The 16,262-nt window shown below is 45.5% G+C and overlaps 1 protein-coding gene across 12 annotated transcripts in view; it reads right to left on the bottom strand.

The window, feature by feature from the left end:
* Edc3 (enhancer of mRNA decapping 3) overlaps positions 1–16,262 on the bottom strand; it is a 231,312-nt gene that overhangs the window by 8,776 nt on the left and 206,274 nt on the right. For 11 of the 12 annotated variants that reach the window (XM_087198891.1, XM_087198892.1, XM_087198889.1 and 8 more), the window contains one exon: positions 10,094–10,429. In XM_087198891.1, the coding sequence (XP_087055017.1) occupies positions 10,094–10,429 (336 nt within the window). The remainder of the gene's footprint in view (positions 1–10,093; positions 10,430–16,262) is intronic. The other variant, XM_087198895.1, reaches the window with a different exon arrangement.

Here is a 16,262-nt window from a genome sequence, read left to right on the forward strand (position 1 = left end):
TGGCTGGCTGGAGGCCATGGGAGGAAATTGAGGGCCTTCCACCTCCTCCCCAGCATGGGGCAGGGGAAAGGCACTGGGATGCTAACAAACCGGAATATTCTTGGAACACAGGAAAGTCATGACCTAGAGCCTTTGCTGCTCAGCTTGGCAGTAGCAGGGTCTAGGACTCCGCTTTTCTAGAAGAACAGGCAGGTCCCACACAACTCTCCTTTGGACACTCACATACCAAGTCCAACTATGGGGATGGCTTATCAGAAAGAGGCACAGGAAGTAAACTAAACTCCAGAGGAAGGGAACCAAAAACATCGCGTGTAAGTGCAAACAATAGCTCTGCCAGAGCCTGAACAGGGCAAAGCCTACAAAGCCTAATGATGTTTGGGTTGGAAGGCAGCTCTTTATTGTTCAGGCTTCTCAGCAGTGAAGGCCATTGGTAAGGTTTCCCTGGAGAGTCATATGTACTTTACACAGCTGCTGGGAAAACAGGGAGATATAACTGTAACCAGTCTGTGACACACAGTGCTCTCCTCAGGACTGGGTTAACTGAGGGCACTGGGGACACAGCTTGAGCATGCAAGTGCAGCCAGGAGGATGCCTCCTTCCCACACGGTTCACCCCATAGGACTCAACTGCTGCAGCCGGCCCTGGTCATGTCACTGCTGCACTGCTGGTCCTGGCACATGCCACATGCATCCTCTGTGCCACTCCCCACCCAAGACACCCTGCAGTCCGTGTCCAAGCTATCCCTCTGTTCCACATCCACCCAGCCTTGCTGCTTGGTAACAAGACCCTCACAACGTGACCTCTCGAGCTCACATAAAAAACACACAGGTGTGCTCTGCAGTGGGAAGAAGCATGTGTCTCAGGGCTCATCCAGAAGAGGCACAGAATTCCTCTGGATCAGTGGCTCCTGACTGCATTCTGTGGCAGCCACCAAGTAGGTGCAGATGTCACAGTAGTTCCTCTGGGTACAAACCCCTCTCAGACCAGCCATGCCATGCACAGACAGCCCCTGCAGCTTTCAATTAAAGCTGCCACAAAATGCTACTTGCTGTCCAGTGCCTCTCTGAAAGGAGGATCTCTTACCAGGAGCCTAAGTGCAGCCCCCACATGCTCCACGCTGGCCCTGAGGCCTCCCGTGACCTGGATCAGTCTACTGTGTCTTCACCTGCGTGCCTGTGATCACAGACCCCAGTCACCTTGGCTGCTTTCCAGTGCCTAAATACACCTAGAGCTCCTGGCTCCCTCTCCTGTCCTATGCCAGCCCTGCATGGGGCTGGCTCCCATCCTCAGTTTCCCCATGCTTTCTCCCCTTCATTAATTTCACACATGTGTAAGTGATGATGTTCTAATTTCTGGCCTCTCTGCCTTGACGGACTACAAGCTCATGCAAGCATTGACAGTGTCCTCCTTACTCTCCACTGTGTCTGTGCAGTTAGCACAATGCTTGGGGACGGTGCCCGCATCAGAGGCCACGGCCACTAAGCATGTGTTGAGCCAATGGGTGAGTGGGAAGGAATCCTGCATGGCAGATTTGGGGTCAGCCTTGCAGAATGGTTAAGGGCCCAGCTGTCACCCAAGTCACCTGTAGGAAAAGTGTCTCTGGCTTATGCCCACCCTTCCATCTCCAGCTACAACAATCACCAACCCCATCCACACTTGGACCTCACTCCTCCAGGCCAAAGCTGCAGAGAACAAGCTTCTGACTCCAGGGTAAAGAATCTATAAGAGGGCTGGGGATTTAGCTCAGTGTGTATCTGTGTCGCTGCCTGACTCTCAAGTGCAAGGTCCTGAGTTTGATCCCTGGTAGAAAACAAAAATAATAATCTGTAAGAGCTGGGTGTGGTGGCACCCAGCACTCGGGAGAGAGGCTGAGACAGGAGGATTGCCACAAGTTCGAGGCCAGCCTGGATGACACAGTGAGTTCAGAGCCAGCCTGATGTACAAAGCAAGACCCTGTCTCAAAAAAAAAAACCCTCACTTATCACAAAGAAGAAATTATCTTTACAGTGAAGAAAACCTGCCCATCCCCTCAGCAAGGGATCACTGCACAAACGGATGCACAGTCGCCCTTGCTTGACTGATGCTTTGACAGACATGCAGCCCCACCTAAATCCTAGAGACTACAGTTGGTATGGGTCAAATCAGAGGAAACAACTCTAAGGGACTTTCTGCAAATGAATGGCCCAACTTCACTGACAGTGTCATAAAGCACAACACACACTGCAGGCACGGTCTAGATCAAGGAAAGACAAGGTGCCCAGCAACTATAACACAAAATGGCTGGGAAGAATGCAGCCACCAAGGTCAAACTGGGCCACCTGCAGTGTTGCACATGAGCCTACATTGTATAGTATTTTGTATTTAATTCTTAATACAATGTTTTGGGGAGGGTTGAAGATTGAACCATTGCATCAAGCTATAGCCCAGTTATCTCTTTTCTTTTTTTTTGAGACAGGATCTCGAACTTGAAATCCTCCTGCCTCAGCCTCCCAGAATGCAGAGACTGCACGTGTGCACTACAAGGCCCAGCTGAGAGTAAACTTATACTATAGTGTGGCTGTGCAGAGAAATACACATCCTACTGAATACATGAGGAGAATTTAGGGGTGAAATAGAAAGATGAGTGAAACTAAATCCCAAATGGCTCTGAAATGTATGTTGTAGGTGCCAGTGTATCTGAAGTAAATGTGCCAAATACTAAGGATATATAGATGTTTATCACACTAGTCTAGCAACTTTTTCTTTCTTTTCATTTTCTGATACAAGGTCTTGCTGTGTAGTTCAGGCTGGCCTAACTCTTGTTGATCCTTCTGCCTCAGTCTCCCTCATGCGGGGATTACAGGTGAGCACCGCCACACCCAGCTTGCAACTTTTGTTAAAAAAATTGGGACAGGGTTTCACTATGTAGCCCAGGCTCTCCTCAGACTCACAGCAATCATTGTACCTCAGCCTTCTAAGTGCTGGGATCACAGGTGTGACCACCACTCCCAGCTCTAAAATGTTTTTATACAAAAAGTTAGGAAGGAGAGTTAAGTGCTTCCAAATATGACTGACAAATGTTCACAGAGTAACAAAACATCAACCCAGTGGTACACCAGGGAGTAGAAGGAGAGAGAGAACAGAGATTGTGACAACAGATGCTGTCTCCAGTCTCACAATGTGCTGGAAACCATCCATGTAGGCGAAAGCATCCGAGGGAATAAGAGTCATCCTGAATGGTGCCATCCTGAGCACAGCGCAAGGCATGGGCTTCAAGCTGGGAGCTGCAGGCAGGAGGAAGTGTCCAGTTCTCAAAACAAATGATGCCTTCAAAGACAGGCAAGGTTGCAGACCTTGGGAGTGTAAGGAAGAACCATGGCCAAATTCAAAAACAGAACGTGTGTCACATTTGCAGATGAAAACAGGGAGCCAAGGGCTGGTGTGAAGGCTCAGATTAGATGAGTGAGCAGCACTGGACTTTAGAAGGCTTTAAAAACCAAGTTGTAGCTAGAGACAGTGGCACACACCTTTAATCCCAGCACTCTGGGAGGCTGGGGCAGAACTGCAAGTTCAAGCCCAACTTGGGCAACTCGGTGACTTGGCAAGACTTTGTCTCAAAAAATAGAAAGGAGGGCCAGGGATTTAGCTCAGTGGTTTCACCGCCTGCTGCACAAGCACAAGGACCTGAGTTCAAGCCCTGGTACCAAAACAAGATAAAACAAAATAGAAAGGAGGCCAGGCGTGGTGATGCATGCCTGCCTGTAATCCCAGCACTTGAGAGGCTGAGGAAGGAGGATTGCTGTGAGTTCAAAACCAGCCTCTGCTACATAGAGACCCTGTCTCAAAAAGAAAGGAGATGGAATACAGCTCAGTGCTAAGGCCCTGGCTTCAATCCCCAGTAGGCTCCACCCCACCCCGCCAAAATACAGCCAAGTTGTTTGTTGTTGTTGCTGTCTGGGGTTTGTTTTTTTGTTGGTTGGTTTTTTGGGGTACTGGGATTGAACTCAGGACCTTGCGCTTGCGAGGCAGGCACAGTGCCACTGAGCTAAATCCCCGGCCCAAGCCAAGTTGTTTTATGCAAATTGTTTTATGTAGAAAGAAGTGGCTGATTTAAGGGACTTGGGAATCTACAAAGTATCACAAGAAACTAGAAGGTCAGGAAATTTCAAGGGAAATCTTGAAAGCAGGAGACACTCTGGACCAGAATAAACACCACTGAGGATAAAGGAAAGCCTTCTGTCAGGGTTGCTACAAGAGTCCACACTGTCCATTAGTATTAAGAAGAATGCCTTCCTGCATCTGCTCCAGGCTTGAATATCTAAGAAGGAAGTGGGACAGGTGGCTGCAAAGTTTCATGCTGATCACTTAAAGAATGGTGACTGCAAGGAAGAAATGGGGACTCCAGGAGCTAGCATACTAGCAGGAATGCACAACTCCACTCTGGATGTAGGAAGACAGTGGAGTGAGTCTATGAAATCACTCTAGCTAGCTCCTCTGGCAATGAGATGGCAAACGGGTGTATCTTAGCAAAGGAGGCACATGAGCAGAGACCAGTGCAGTTCCCGAATGAGCAACTAGTAGCTTCATCAAAAACTGAGGTCAAACCAGGCGTGGTGGCCAATGCCTGTAATCCCAGCACTTGCCAGGCTGAGGCAGGAGGATTGCTACAAGTTCAAGGCACCCTGGACTACATAGTGAGTTCAAGGCCAGCCTGAACTACACAGACTGTCTTAAAAAAAACTCACCTAAGAAGCATTAGAAAGTTTCTAAGGGACCGTAGGTGACAAGAAGCAGAAGAAAGTGTCCAGGACTCAGAAGCAGAATAGAATCCCAGCTGGGGAGGACAACTGCCAGCCTGCAAAGGTGACTCAGACTTCTCCTGAGAGCAGGAGCTGTCCCTGCTGAGGCTCAAATACTTCACTGGGCAAAGACAGAAGAGTAAAGCTTTGAAGCAACAGGAACTACCACATGTGGCTTCACCAGCTGCTCCCCTTGAGAGAGGCAGTGGAGGCTGGACAGGAGTACTGCATTCAGACCGAGCCTGGAGCCTTCAAGAGCCAGTGATCAAGAGGCCCAGCTCAGGTCTGTCTGCTCCCAGGTGCCAGGAGACAGCATGGAGTCACCCTCAGAATGAGTCATCCTCTGCACAGTGGGTGGGACAGCTGCACCAAAGCCTCCCATCTGCACCTCTCTGTACTGTACTTGAGGACAGGCGGCCATCAGAGTGGGACACAAATGGAGGTTCGTAGTCTACCTGAGAGGAAGCACTCATAACCAGAGAAGAGTTTACCAAAGGCCACAAACACAGAACTCAAGTGACTCTGAAGTCACAAGTTTAAGGTTTCGTGCAGCTGGCTGTGGTGGTGCACACCTGTAATCACAACACTCTGGGAGGCTGAAGCAGGAGGATCCAAAGCTTGAGCCCTGCCTGGGCAACTTAAAAAGACCCTCTCTCAAAATATATATTTTTAAAAAATTATATATATATGGGCTGGGGATATAGTTCAGAGTAAAGTCCCTAGGTTCAATCCTCAGTACAGGGCACAAAAGTTTAGTGAACACCGAGGTCCAGCAAAAGGAAGATAACACAACAGACCCAACAATCCCTCCTCGAAGAAATGCCATGAAGACTAAGTGAGAGGAGCACATAAAGGGCTCAGAATGGTGCTTCAGTGCTGGCTGATAGCTGCTGCTGCTGCTGCTGAAGAACCAGGGCCCCACCCACCTCTCGATGCTACCTCTCCTCTGGTTTAAGCATTTGAAAGCTTGGCTGCCCCATACTCCAAGGCTTCTGCAATGAGGACCAGGGCTCCCAGAGGTTGAGTATCTAGTATCTAGGACATAGTGGGTATGCTGTAAATGTTGATGCTTTCAAACAGACTTACAGGGGCAGCTTCACAATTCATACATACAGTCACGTATTTAGTAACAATTACAAGCTGGGCCCTGTGCTAGCTGCTGTTCCATAGTCTTGTCTACCCCAGTTTTGTTTTGGTGCCAGGGATGGAACTTGGGTCCTTGAGCTTGCGAGGCAGGCGGCAGTGGAACCACTGAGCTAAATCCCGGCCCTCGTCTATTCCACTTTACAGGGAAGGAGGCAGGCTCAGCAGCCTTCCTGTGGCCTCCTAACTCAAGTCCCAGTCTCTGGAGAGCCCTCTTTGCTGAAAGCTTTTCGCCTCTCTATCCCAGTGCACCAATTCTATTATGCACCTGTTTCTTCTGGGCTCAGCCACAAAACACTGCAGTAGAGAAGAAAAATAAATCACCAAACACTGCCAATTGGTCCTTTAGAAACCTACACACTGGCTGGGCATGGTGACACATGCTTGTAATCCCAGTAGATGGGAGGCTGAAGCAGGAGGAAATCCAAGTTCAAGGCCAACCTGGACTACATAACAAGACCCTGTTTCCAAAACACAAAAACAAAACCACACACTCTAATGACAGCCAGAATCTCACTGCCATTCTTCCTGCCACATAAGCTTGCTGCCTCAGAATCTTCTTGCTCATACAACCACTGTCCACCCATTTCCAATTGACACAGCCTGCTGAGTCCTCATCACTTCTCACATCTGTACCCCTTCCCAGTCAGCCACTCAAACCCATTGTGTCAGTCATGGCACCTATGTGGGGACTCCCCTCTTCTACCCTGAATCCTAGCATGAGACCAGTCTTCCTAAGATGGGGTCAGGTAATGTTGCCACCCAACCCCTTCAGGTGTTCCCCACACCTGGAGGACAAGGACAGCACTGGCACAGAAGGCCCTCTGTGCTCCAGCCCAAAGCTACTGTTAATGTCTTCTACTGCCCGACACAAATTCTGCCCTTGGCCAATCCCACTAGTGACCAACCTCCCACAAAGCTACACAGCAATACCCTCCTCTTCCCCTCCAGCAGTGAAACCTGCCCATGCCCCAAGGCATCTGTCCTGCTCTAGCCTCTCCACACCTGGGCACTCAGTGGCTGGACTGCAGGTATTTAGGCCATCTTTCCATCACCTATTACATTTAATGACAGGCCGGCGAGGATGGCCTCACACTGACTTCCACATAATAAACACAGTGTGCTAAGTATTCCTTCTAGAATACCACAACAGTGGGGCAGAGTCTGCCCTGAAGCATTACCACTCTCTCAAGCTGGGTTCTCTGGGGACCTCTCACCACTGAACACACAACACTCACACACGCTGAGCCCTTTATATTTAAAACACACTTACGTGCCTGTGTCTCACATATACATTCTGCCTACTTCCAAGAATTTCTAAATACAGGTCTGGATGGGAAGAAATCCTGGTCAATTCAGGGGGTGACTGCCGGGCACCTAATTTTACAGGGCAGGCCCCAGCTAGAGGAATGTCTGGAGACAGCATCCCTGACAAAGGACCTAAAGGGCCTTCTGAGAAAAAAAGATAAAGGTTGAACAAAGAGCTAAATTTAGTTTCTTTCTGAATGTGTTTTCCCAATCAACAGACCCATCAGAACACAGTCCCCCATCCCCTGTGCTCCCCCTCCCCGCCCCGTCACCACAGCTGACAGAGAGTACGGCCAAGGACAGCTCAAGCAATTATTGGACAGACTTCAGACACTGCTGATACCCGCAGCATGGAGTCAATATGATGACCCTAGCAGCCACCCAAGCCACACCAATGGGTAACAGAAATGTTCTTTTGCTACTCTGGGGATTAGCAGAAAATAAAGCAGTTAGTAGTCCAGGACAGCCCCAAGAGCTGTCCGGCTCTTCCTGGAAACTGCTGATCCACAATGATCCATCTCAGAGCAAGTGTAGAGAGGAAAGGTGATCTGTTTTGTCATTAAACTGCTCTGTCCTTTTATACTATTCTTTCCACCTCAGTTTACCTCCATTCGGAAGAGAAAAAGGAGACCTGCTAGGGAGGTACATAAGAGCCTTTCCCTCTCTGGGCCTCATGTCCTGGTCTGTTAAGAGAAAACTGCACTAGGTGACAAAGCAACCTAACACCACCAGTTCACGGCCCTAGACTATTTCTCCAAATAGTCAGATATGCTCTTTTATTTGGACTCAAACATTTGAATAGTAGATCCAACTAGGAAGGGGTCGCTTGGTAGTTGTGCTTGAGGCCTGAGCCTTAGAACTGGAGCAAAGGTGAGAAACAGCTGTGGAGAAACTGCCAGCAACATAACTTGCCACTTGCTCTATTTCCAGCAAGACCCTGCTTGGCAAAAGGGCTTTATTTCCACTCCTTGTCACCAAGAAAAACCCAACAGTGCAAGGCTGCTGGGCCTCTTGTCCCCGCACTGTCAGATGCCAGCCAAATGGCACTGGTCACTAGCCCACAAGATGCCATACCTGCATTGCTGGCCAAGGACCAACAGCATGCGTGTGGTTTGTAGTACATTTACCAATGGCAATTTTAGTAAACAGTTTCATGTGAGGAGAAACGTACTTCCATCATGAAAAACAAGATGATATGAAGATCAAGGTGGGCAGGTAAAGTGTGTAATTGGAAAAGTTTTCACCTCTTCTTTCGTCTACTTTAGCAAATGTTTTCTAAGGCTCTTAGATCTGAGAAATATCCTTGATTCTGTTGTTCTCACCCTTTTACCACTTCACTCTAAGGCAGAGTATAATTTTCTCAAGCTAGGGAATTCTTGAAGTGTACATATCTTCGGGAAATCACAAACTGCGTAGTTCAGCAACCTCGGCAGTACCACATACACTACAGACACACAGCTACCAGCAGGAGCAGCTTCCTTTACAACTGAGCGATAGAAGAGGATGTGGTCAACAGGGAACAGTGGTGGGTCCAGGAATGGTGTACCTAAAGGAAAGTAACTGCCCTTGAAAAGCTTAGGACCTATTAATCTAACTAGGCCTGATTCTGAGGGAGGTTGTTTGTCCTTACACAGGTGGTCAAAATCAGCAGAGTCCAGGTGTCACACTGTTACTTAAGGAAATGTCCTTATTAAAGAAGCATGCCCACCAGAGTCCTCTAGTGAAAGAAATCATCCATGGAACAATTTCATAGTTTTTCTTAGTCTGACAGTGTATTTTTCACAAAGAAAGCACCCACAAGCAAGGTTCTAAACTCATCAAATACAACAGAGCCCTATGCTATCTACTAAAAGCCATCTGATTCCCCTTCAACTGCAATTACACCATCTCCTGAACTCACTCTACCAACTATAAGCATTCAAAATTTACCTTCCCACTGGGTGTGGTGGCACACATCTGCAATTCCAGCACTCAGAAGGCTGAGCCAGGAGGCTGAGTTCAAGGCCAGCCTGAACTACATAGTGAGACCTTCCCGCCGACCCACCCCCCCCCCCCCGCCCCGGCAAAAAAAGCCCAGTTATTTTCCCATCAAACCAAAATCAAAATATACTCTCTTCTTTACTTACTAAATGATTACAATTTCCCCATTAGTTCTTAGGATTGCTCAGTACAAATGTCTGTAAACCATGTTCCAAGAAGCCCAGTTAATAATGTGGTTTTGGGGAAAGAGATGGGGAAGGAATGAGGTAGACCACTTTTGCCACAGCTGCATGTTTGAAGAGAAGGTTCTAATGCTTAGAAGAGCACCTTAAAACTCACTCAAGTAAGAAAAGTGGCCTATGTAACTGCCAAGGCACTACTTTCTTACATGTACTTTCTTACATGAGAATTGCGCTAGCTAAACTCTCAATGGCCAGGGCTGGCAAGAGATGAGGAGAGTATACCAAGCAAATATACTTCACTGAAACTCTAATTTTAGCTAGTGGTATCAATCATCCATCTTCAACTATGCTTTGCACCAGCAAATAACCAGTAAAACAGAAATGAGTTTTTGGTGAAATATACAGGGAGTATCAGGAAAGCTTCTCTGAATCTAGATATTCAGGTCTTCTTTAACTGCTGATCACAACATACCAAATAAACAGCAGACCACATCCTGCCAAGTCCAGGGTAAAAATGGACGCATAATGAAACTGCCCCTCCATAATGGTATAGTTGCTGCATCCCCAAGACAGTAATGCTGCACCAATGACCCAGCCATTCAAGTTAATTCCTAGGACAAGATTCTGACTCAGAAACTGGGTCTTTGTGTCTCAAGCGTAGCAGAATGAGCAGAGCAGCCCATGGGACGAGGTGCCACTCACCCGTGCAGAACTCCTTGCTCGAGCTATGGGGCATGGTGATCCGTCGGTAGACAATGGGTTCGGACTCCAGGATGTTCTCATCATGGCGGTACCGAGCAGGCCTTTCATTTGGGATGCCCCGGGAACGGGTACCAGTTCTCCTTTCGTAGGTATCAATCTCCTCAAACACAGCTGCCTTGTCAAAAAGGGCCAGGTTCCCTTCAAAATCAAAATCCGTGTCCGGCATCTCCTCGATGTCATCCCCGAAGCACTCATCATCTTTGTTCTTCATTTGGCCATTCTTTAAACCACTTTTCTTTGGAGTTGCCTGATTTGGGTGCCTGCTACTAGATGACCCTAGAGAATAAAGAGGGACTGTAGTCAGGATGTCCAAAGAAAGTGCTCAGTGGAAGTGAAAAACACTGAAGATTAGCCCTCTGTGGAGTATGTAACAGGAATCAGAGGGAACGCTAAGTTGCAAACTACAATGAATCTCATGTGGAATGACAGATTTCAAATAGTATTATCCAATTCAGTCATTAATGAATACGAAATAAATAATCCTCCTGATAGGCCAGGGATTTAGCTCAGTGGTTCCGCCACCTGCTTTGTAAGCGCAAGGACCTCAGTTCAATCCCCAGTACCAAAAAAAAAACAACAAAAACCCTCCTGGAAATCATAATCAGTTCTGTTTCTATAAGGAAACTAGTAATGACAAGCTTTTTTGACAAGTTACCATCAGAAAAGACATAGAAGGGCAAGAACAGCTGCCTCTTCCCATAGGCCAGGGTGGTTTGAGTTTGAATGTCCTGCAGCCATTTAAGAGAAAAATGTTTCCTCTCCCCAAGTAAAAGGCCTGGCCAGATTCTTGGAACATGTATCTCACAGGAAGATAGTACTGAAAGGGTACTTAATTGAATGCTTACTCAGCAAGCAACCTTCTGTTTTTTAAATTGATCTCAGGTTAGGCCCCATCAGGAGGGAGTTCCCTGGTTTAGACAAGAGATTAAAGCTCTTGAGCAATATGCATCTACACCACTACAAATTGGTATTTGGGCTTATAAACCTGTTTTAGACCTTTTGGTTAATATGATCTCCTTTCTCAGAATTTTCTCTTCTCAGTAAGCAATTCCTGAACCATCAAAGACTGAAGAAATATTGAGCTGATCTTGCAGAGACTACACCAACATGCACATCAACCCCAGAGCAGCCAGCACTCTGTCTCTGAGACTATGTGGCTACTATATGTCAGTCAACAACTACCCTAGCAGCCAAGGCAGAATGACCCAAAGAATCCTCTAAACCATTTGTTCCAGAGAATCACTGTGGCATCCCCAGTAGGGTTTCTAGGCAGTCAGCTAATATTTAGCAAATTCATCAATGCTGCAACATCAATTATAACAATTATCCTGGAAGAAGTATATGATGCAAATATAACTAACATTCAAGTCCTCTTTATGCCAAATATTCATACAGAAAAACAATACTGGCATTGAAGACATGATGTAGATCTCCAGAAAAAAACAAAATTACGACCAAAATTATGAAGAGGAGAGAGTAGTGGAGATACCGTTTGCACCTTGGATTACAGACCACTAGCCAAAGTTTGGGCTGAGTTCTATTTTCAATTACTTACCAAAGCATTTAGTGAGAGCATGCTATGTGGCACAGCCAGGTGCCAGGAACACGGTACATAACCAAGCCACGTTGCTCAACGAGGGAGAAGAAATATGGATGCAAACACTGAAAACACAATGGGATTCGACTCATGAAATTAGGTGACATAAAATGCCATAGAAATATGAATGAGAAAGCAGAGCTGCATAGGAAATGGAGAACAGGCATGAAAATACAAGGTCAGAATAACTAGCACACCATTACTAATACACATAGGTAAGGAAAAATAAGAGGAAAAGTCCAGCTTTAGGATTATCTGTGCACTGCCTCGACATTCAATCAAACTAATCACAACGAAATAAGCACTGGCCCAGGGGTCTCTCCAGTAGACATCCGCCCTAGGGATATACATAGATGACCCACTGCAATGCAGAAAGATGACACTGAGTATTCTATTTTCTCTCAAGTATGAGAAATTAAACTTTATGGATTTAACATGGTGTGGAAACTGGTGCCTTTCTGAGGTTTCATGCCAGCCAATCACTGTCCATATTTGAGACATCTCAAGAAAATGTGATGTTCCACAAGAGGTTTCTCCATGCAAATGGATTTACATCAGTTTTTCTTTAACTGTAAAATACAGTCATGCATCATTCAATGGTGGGGATACATTCTAAGAAATGTGTTGTTAACGGTGATTTCAACTTCTGTGAATATCACAGAGTGTACTTATACAAACTAAAAGGGCAATAAGGTCACCAGGTAATCTTTGGGACCACCACCATACATATAGTCTGCTGATGACTGAAGCACTGTCATGTAACACTGATCAATACTAACATAAAACTTATTATTTAACTTCCCTTTGGGGAAGGAGGGAGAGGAAGTAAAACACAATCAAGATGCTATATGTACATGGATCAAATCCAAGCTGAACGTAATCTCTATGTATCACAAATATATACTAATAAAAATAGCAACAAAAAAGAAACTTAAGTGTTAAGGATAATGCTGTGGCAATCACATCTGAACAAGAGAACTGTTTATAAGCTTCTTTGGCCAGAGTAGGGGCTTTCAAAAATTAATCTGATCAGATCTATAAAGATGACTAATACGGCCTTTATCTAGATGTGGCCCCAAAGTCTCATGCACTCACAGGTGGGACTTTTCAGAGCTAGCTGGATCCAGACTGTGTAATACTGGGATTAAGGGGGTGGTACTAAATTAGCCCACAGATTGAAAGCATAGCTCTGGGTGTGGCTGAATCCATTTACCAAAGATAGAAGACCCACCCTGGATGTGCTGAGTAGCACCACTCAAAACACTGGCAGCCTGAGTGGGATAAAAGGGAAAGGGAGGCTCTTTGCTGCTGCTTGCTGCTTCCTGCCTGCCTTGGACTGGACTGTTTCTCCTCTTCCATGTCCCTGCATGCTGCCCTGCCGTGGAGCCAGCTATGGACCGAAGCCTCTACCAACGAGGAGTTGAAATAAACCTTTGCACCTTCAACTTGTGGGTGTTGGGTATTTTGTCTCAGTAAAGAGAAAAGTAAGACAATGAGCTTCCAAATTAAAAGTATCAAAGAAATTTATTTCAAATATGAATCAGCACTGACTACTACTAGTAATTAACTTCACTGTAAGTGTGTATTCTACCCCAAGACTCTGCTCAATCCAACCTACCACCTGTCTCTAAATAAAGTTTTACTGGGAAGCCAGGGATGCAGCTCAGTAGCACCATGCCTGCCTGGCAAGCACAAGGTCCTGAGTTTGATTTCTGGTACCAGGAAAAAATTTTTTTTACTGGAACTCAGTCACATTTGTTTAGAATCTGTTTTTGTACTACATGGGCAAAATTAAGTATCTGAAACTAAGATCCTGTGGCCTGCAAAGCATAAACATTTACCATCCAACTCTATACAAAAAAAGTCTACAGACTCTGCTCTATGTCATGCTTCTCAGAATATTCTTTCCAACTACAACTGCCACTAAAACACAAGTAAGCCAGGCAGGATGGTGTACACTTATAATCTCAGCATTCTGGGAGGCTAAGGCAGGAGGACTGCAAGTTCCTACCATCCTAGGCAATGTAATGACTTAGTAAGAGTCTGTCTCAAAATTTTTAAAAAGGGCTGGAGATACGGCTTGGACTCAATCTCCAGTACCACCATCTATCCATCCACCCACCCATATCCAAGCAAGCAAGCAAGCTGAACCCAAGATGAGTTCTTTGTTTGTGGTACTAGGGATCAAACTCAGGACCTTGTGCTTGTGAGTGAGGCAAGGTGCCACTGAACTAAATCCCCAGCCCGCAAGACCAGTTCTTTGAATCTGTTTGTGATCCTGAGGCTGGAACTCTACAAACTACCTTTCTCTTCGGTGAGTTGGCTTCCTGACAGGTGACACCACCAGTAGTGGGTACTGGAGGAAGCCAAAGGAAGGTGAAAGAAGGAAGAGGAGATTTTCTCCTTGTTTGCTTCTTATTCTCAGCAGCACTGTCCTGGCAGCTGGTTCTAGTCTCCAATTTTTCTTCCTGCCTACTTAGACAGAACCAGCTCACCTACCCCCAGAAATACAGGCATCAGCTCTATGGAGCATCCTCTCTCAACTCCAAGGTTCTGATTATCCCAATCTCTTCCTCAATTCAGTCTTCTACATAACGAATGCCCTATATTAAATTATCTCTAATTAAGACCAGCCTGGACTACTTAGTGGGTTCAAGAACAGCCTAAACTACATAGTGAGATCCTGTCTCAAAATACCAAAAATCGGGTCCAGGGATTTAGCTGAGTGGTTCCACCGCCTGTCTTGCAAGCACAAGGTCCCAAGTTCGATCCCGGGTACCAAAAATAAAGGAAAAAAAACCAACAAACAAACTTAAATTCTCTCTGAAACAACTGGTGTGACTGCTATTTTCCTTAAGTGGCACACTAACATTTTAAAAATCAATGACTCACAATTAATCACTCTGTTCTATTAATTTCTTAATAAAGTAAAAAGTATTTTGAATTTCTAATAATTTACTATACTACTGTATAGTATAGTAACTTTCTTTCATATTTAACCCTTCTCAATGTGTATTTCCAAGTCTCATATCTAATGTGTGTAATATGCAGGTATCGGAGAAATCAATACATTAGTGAGCCAATGAAGAGTTCTTATCAATGTCGGAAATGTTTAGTTCTGAGGGAGGAAGAAACCTAAGGAGTCAGTAACAATATTATGAGTCAATATTTCTTACTTTAAGGCCCAATTTAAGCCAAAGTATAATTCTTTTGAAGCTGAATACAGTTTATTTGGGGAAAAAAAGAATAAGGTGTTCTGTAACAGTTTTTTCATTTCAGCCAACAGATTTCATAGTCACACAAACCGCTTATCAAATTCAAAACTCCATTTCACCCCTGAAAGTGTTCTAGTAGCATTTTTCTATATTCATTCAAAAATTCATTAGTATCTGTTATGTACTGACATCTGTGCTAGGGGCTAGAGGTTCTGTGGTGAACCGTATCATCATTAAGTTTGGCTCTTATGATTCCAAATCACTTCTGCAAACCTAATAGTCAAATGCTTCCATTTTACCAATACCATACTTGCAAAAGATTCTTACTGCAAGTAAGGAGTGAAAGAGTTTTTCCCTCTTAGATTCTACTGCTGCCTACCAAACATCCAGAACCTTCTACCCTCAGAACCCCATTTTTTTCAGATAGATATTTTCTTTGATGAGAGCACGGATTAATTTTTAAATCAGTTACAGCTGAGTTTGTGGCAATAACTGGTTTAAGTATGGGTGTGTGAAGCAATACTGGCCAAGATATGATGGGATAGGGCTTGGGGGAGGGAGATCTTGCAGTAGTTTCTTTTTTGTTTGTGAGACAGGATCTCACTATATAGTTCAGGCTAACCTTGAAAGTGCTCTGCAGCCCAGGCTGGCCTCAATCTCGGGGCAACCCTCCTGCCTCAGCATCCCGAGTGCTGGGATTACAGGCATGCACCACCATGCCAGCTAGTAGTTTCTGATAAAGGTCTCCTCACTCCCAAACTCCTGTATTTAGTAAGGGGTAATTTTGCCTCCTATTGGGACACTTGACACTATGTGCAGATATTTTTGGTTGTTACAACTCGTGGTGGTTAGAATGCTATTGGCATCTACTACAAACATCCCAGAACACAGACATTTTTCCCATAACAACAACAAAAAAAATGATCTGCCTTTCCCATCAACGGTGCTGAGGAAGGAAAACCTGCTAGAAATGATACACTGGAAGAGATGGCCTCTTTTGTCTTGCTGAAGAGTGTCATGTCTGGATGAGACACACAGAGCTGCTACAATCAATGATAGCAGTTTGACAACAAAGCTCACACACACACACACACACGCGCGCGTGCACGCACAAAAGCTGGAGACGTTAAGTCTGAGCCCCACTTGTACCGGACCAGAAAGTGACCTCTGGCCTTACTGGGATATGATTTCTTTGTTCTTTAAGACACTGAATAGAGTCTTTCATTAACACCCAGAGCATCCTGTACAATCAATCCAACACTTTAACATGTATCATGAGCTTTTTCACTAAGACTAG

Source organism: Heterocephalus glaber, unplaced genomic scaffold, assembly GCF_053883595.1.
Source record: "Heterocephalus glaber isolate CG9 unplaced genomic scaffold, H.glaber_assembly_v1.0 deba00001689, whole genome shotgun sequence".
Classification (NCBI taxonomy): Eukaryota; Metazoa; Chordata; class Mammalia; order Rodentia; family Bathyergidae; genus Heterocephalus; species Heterocephalus glaber.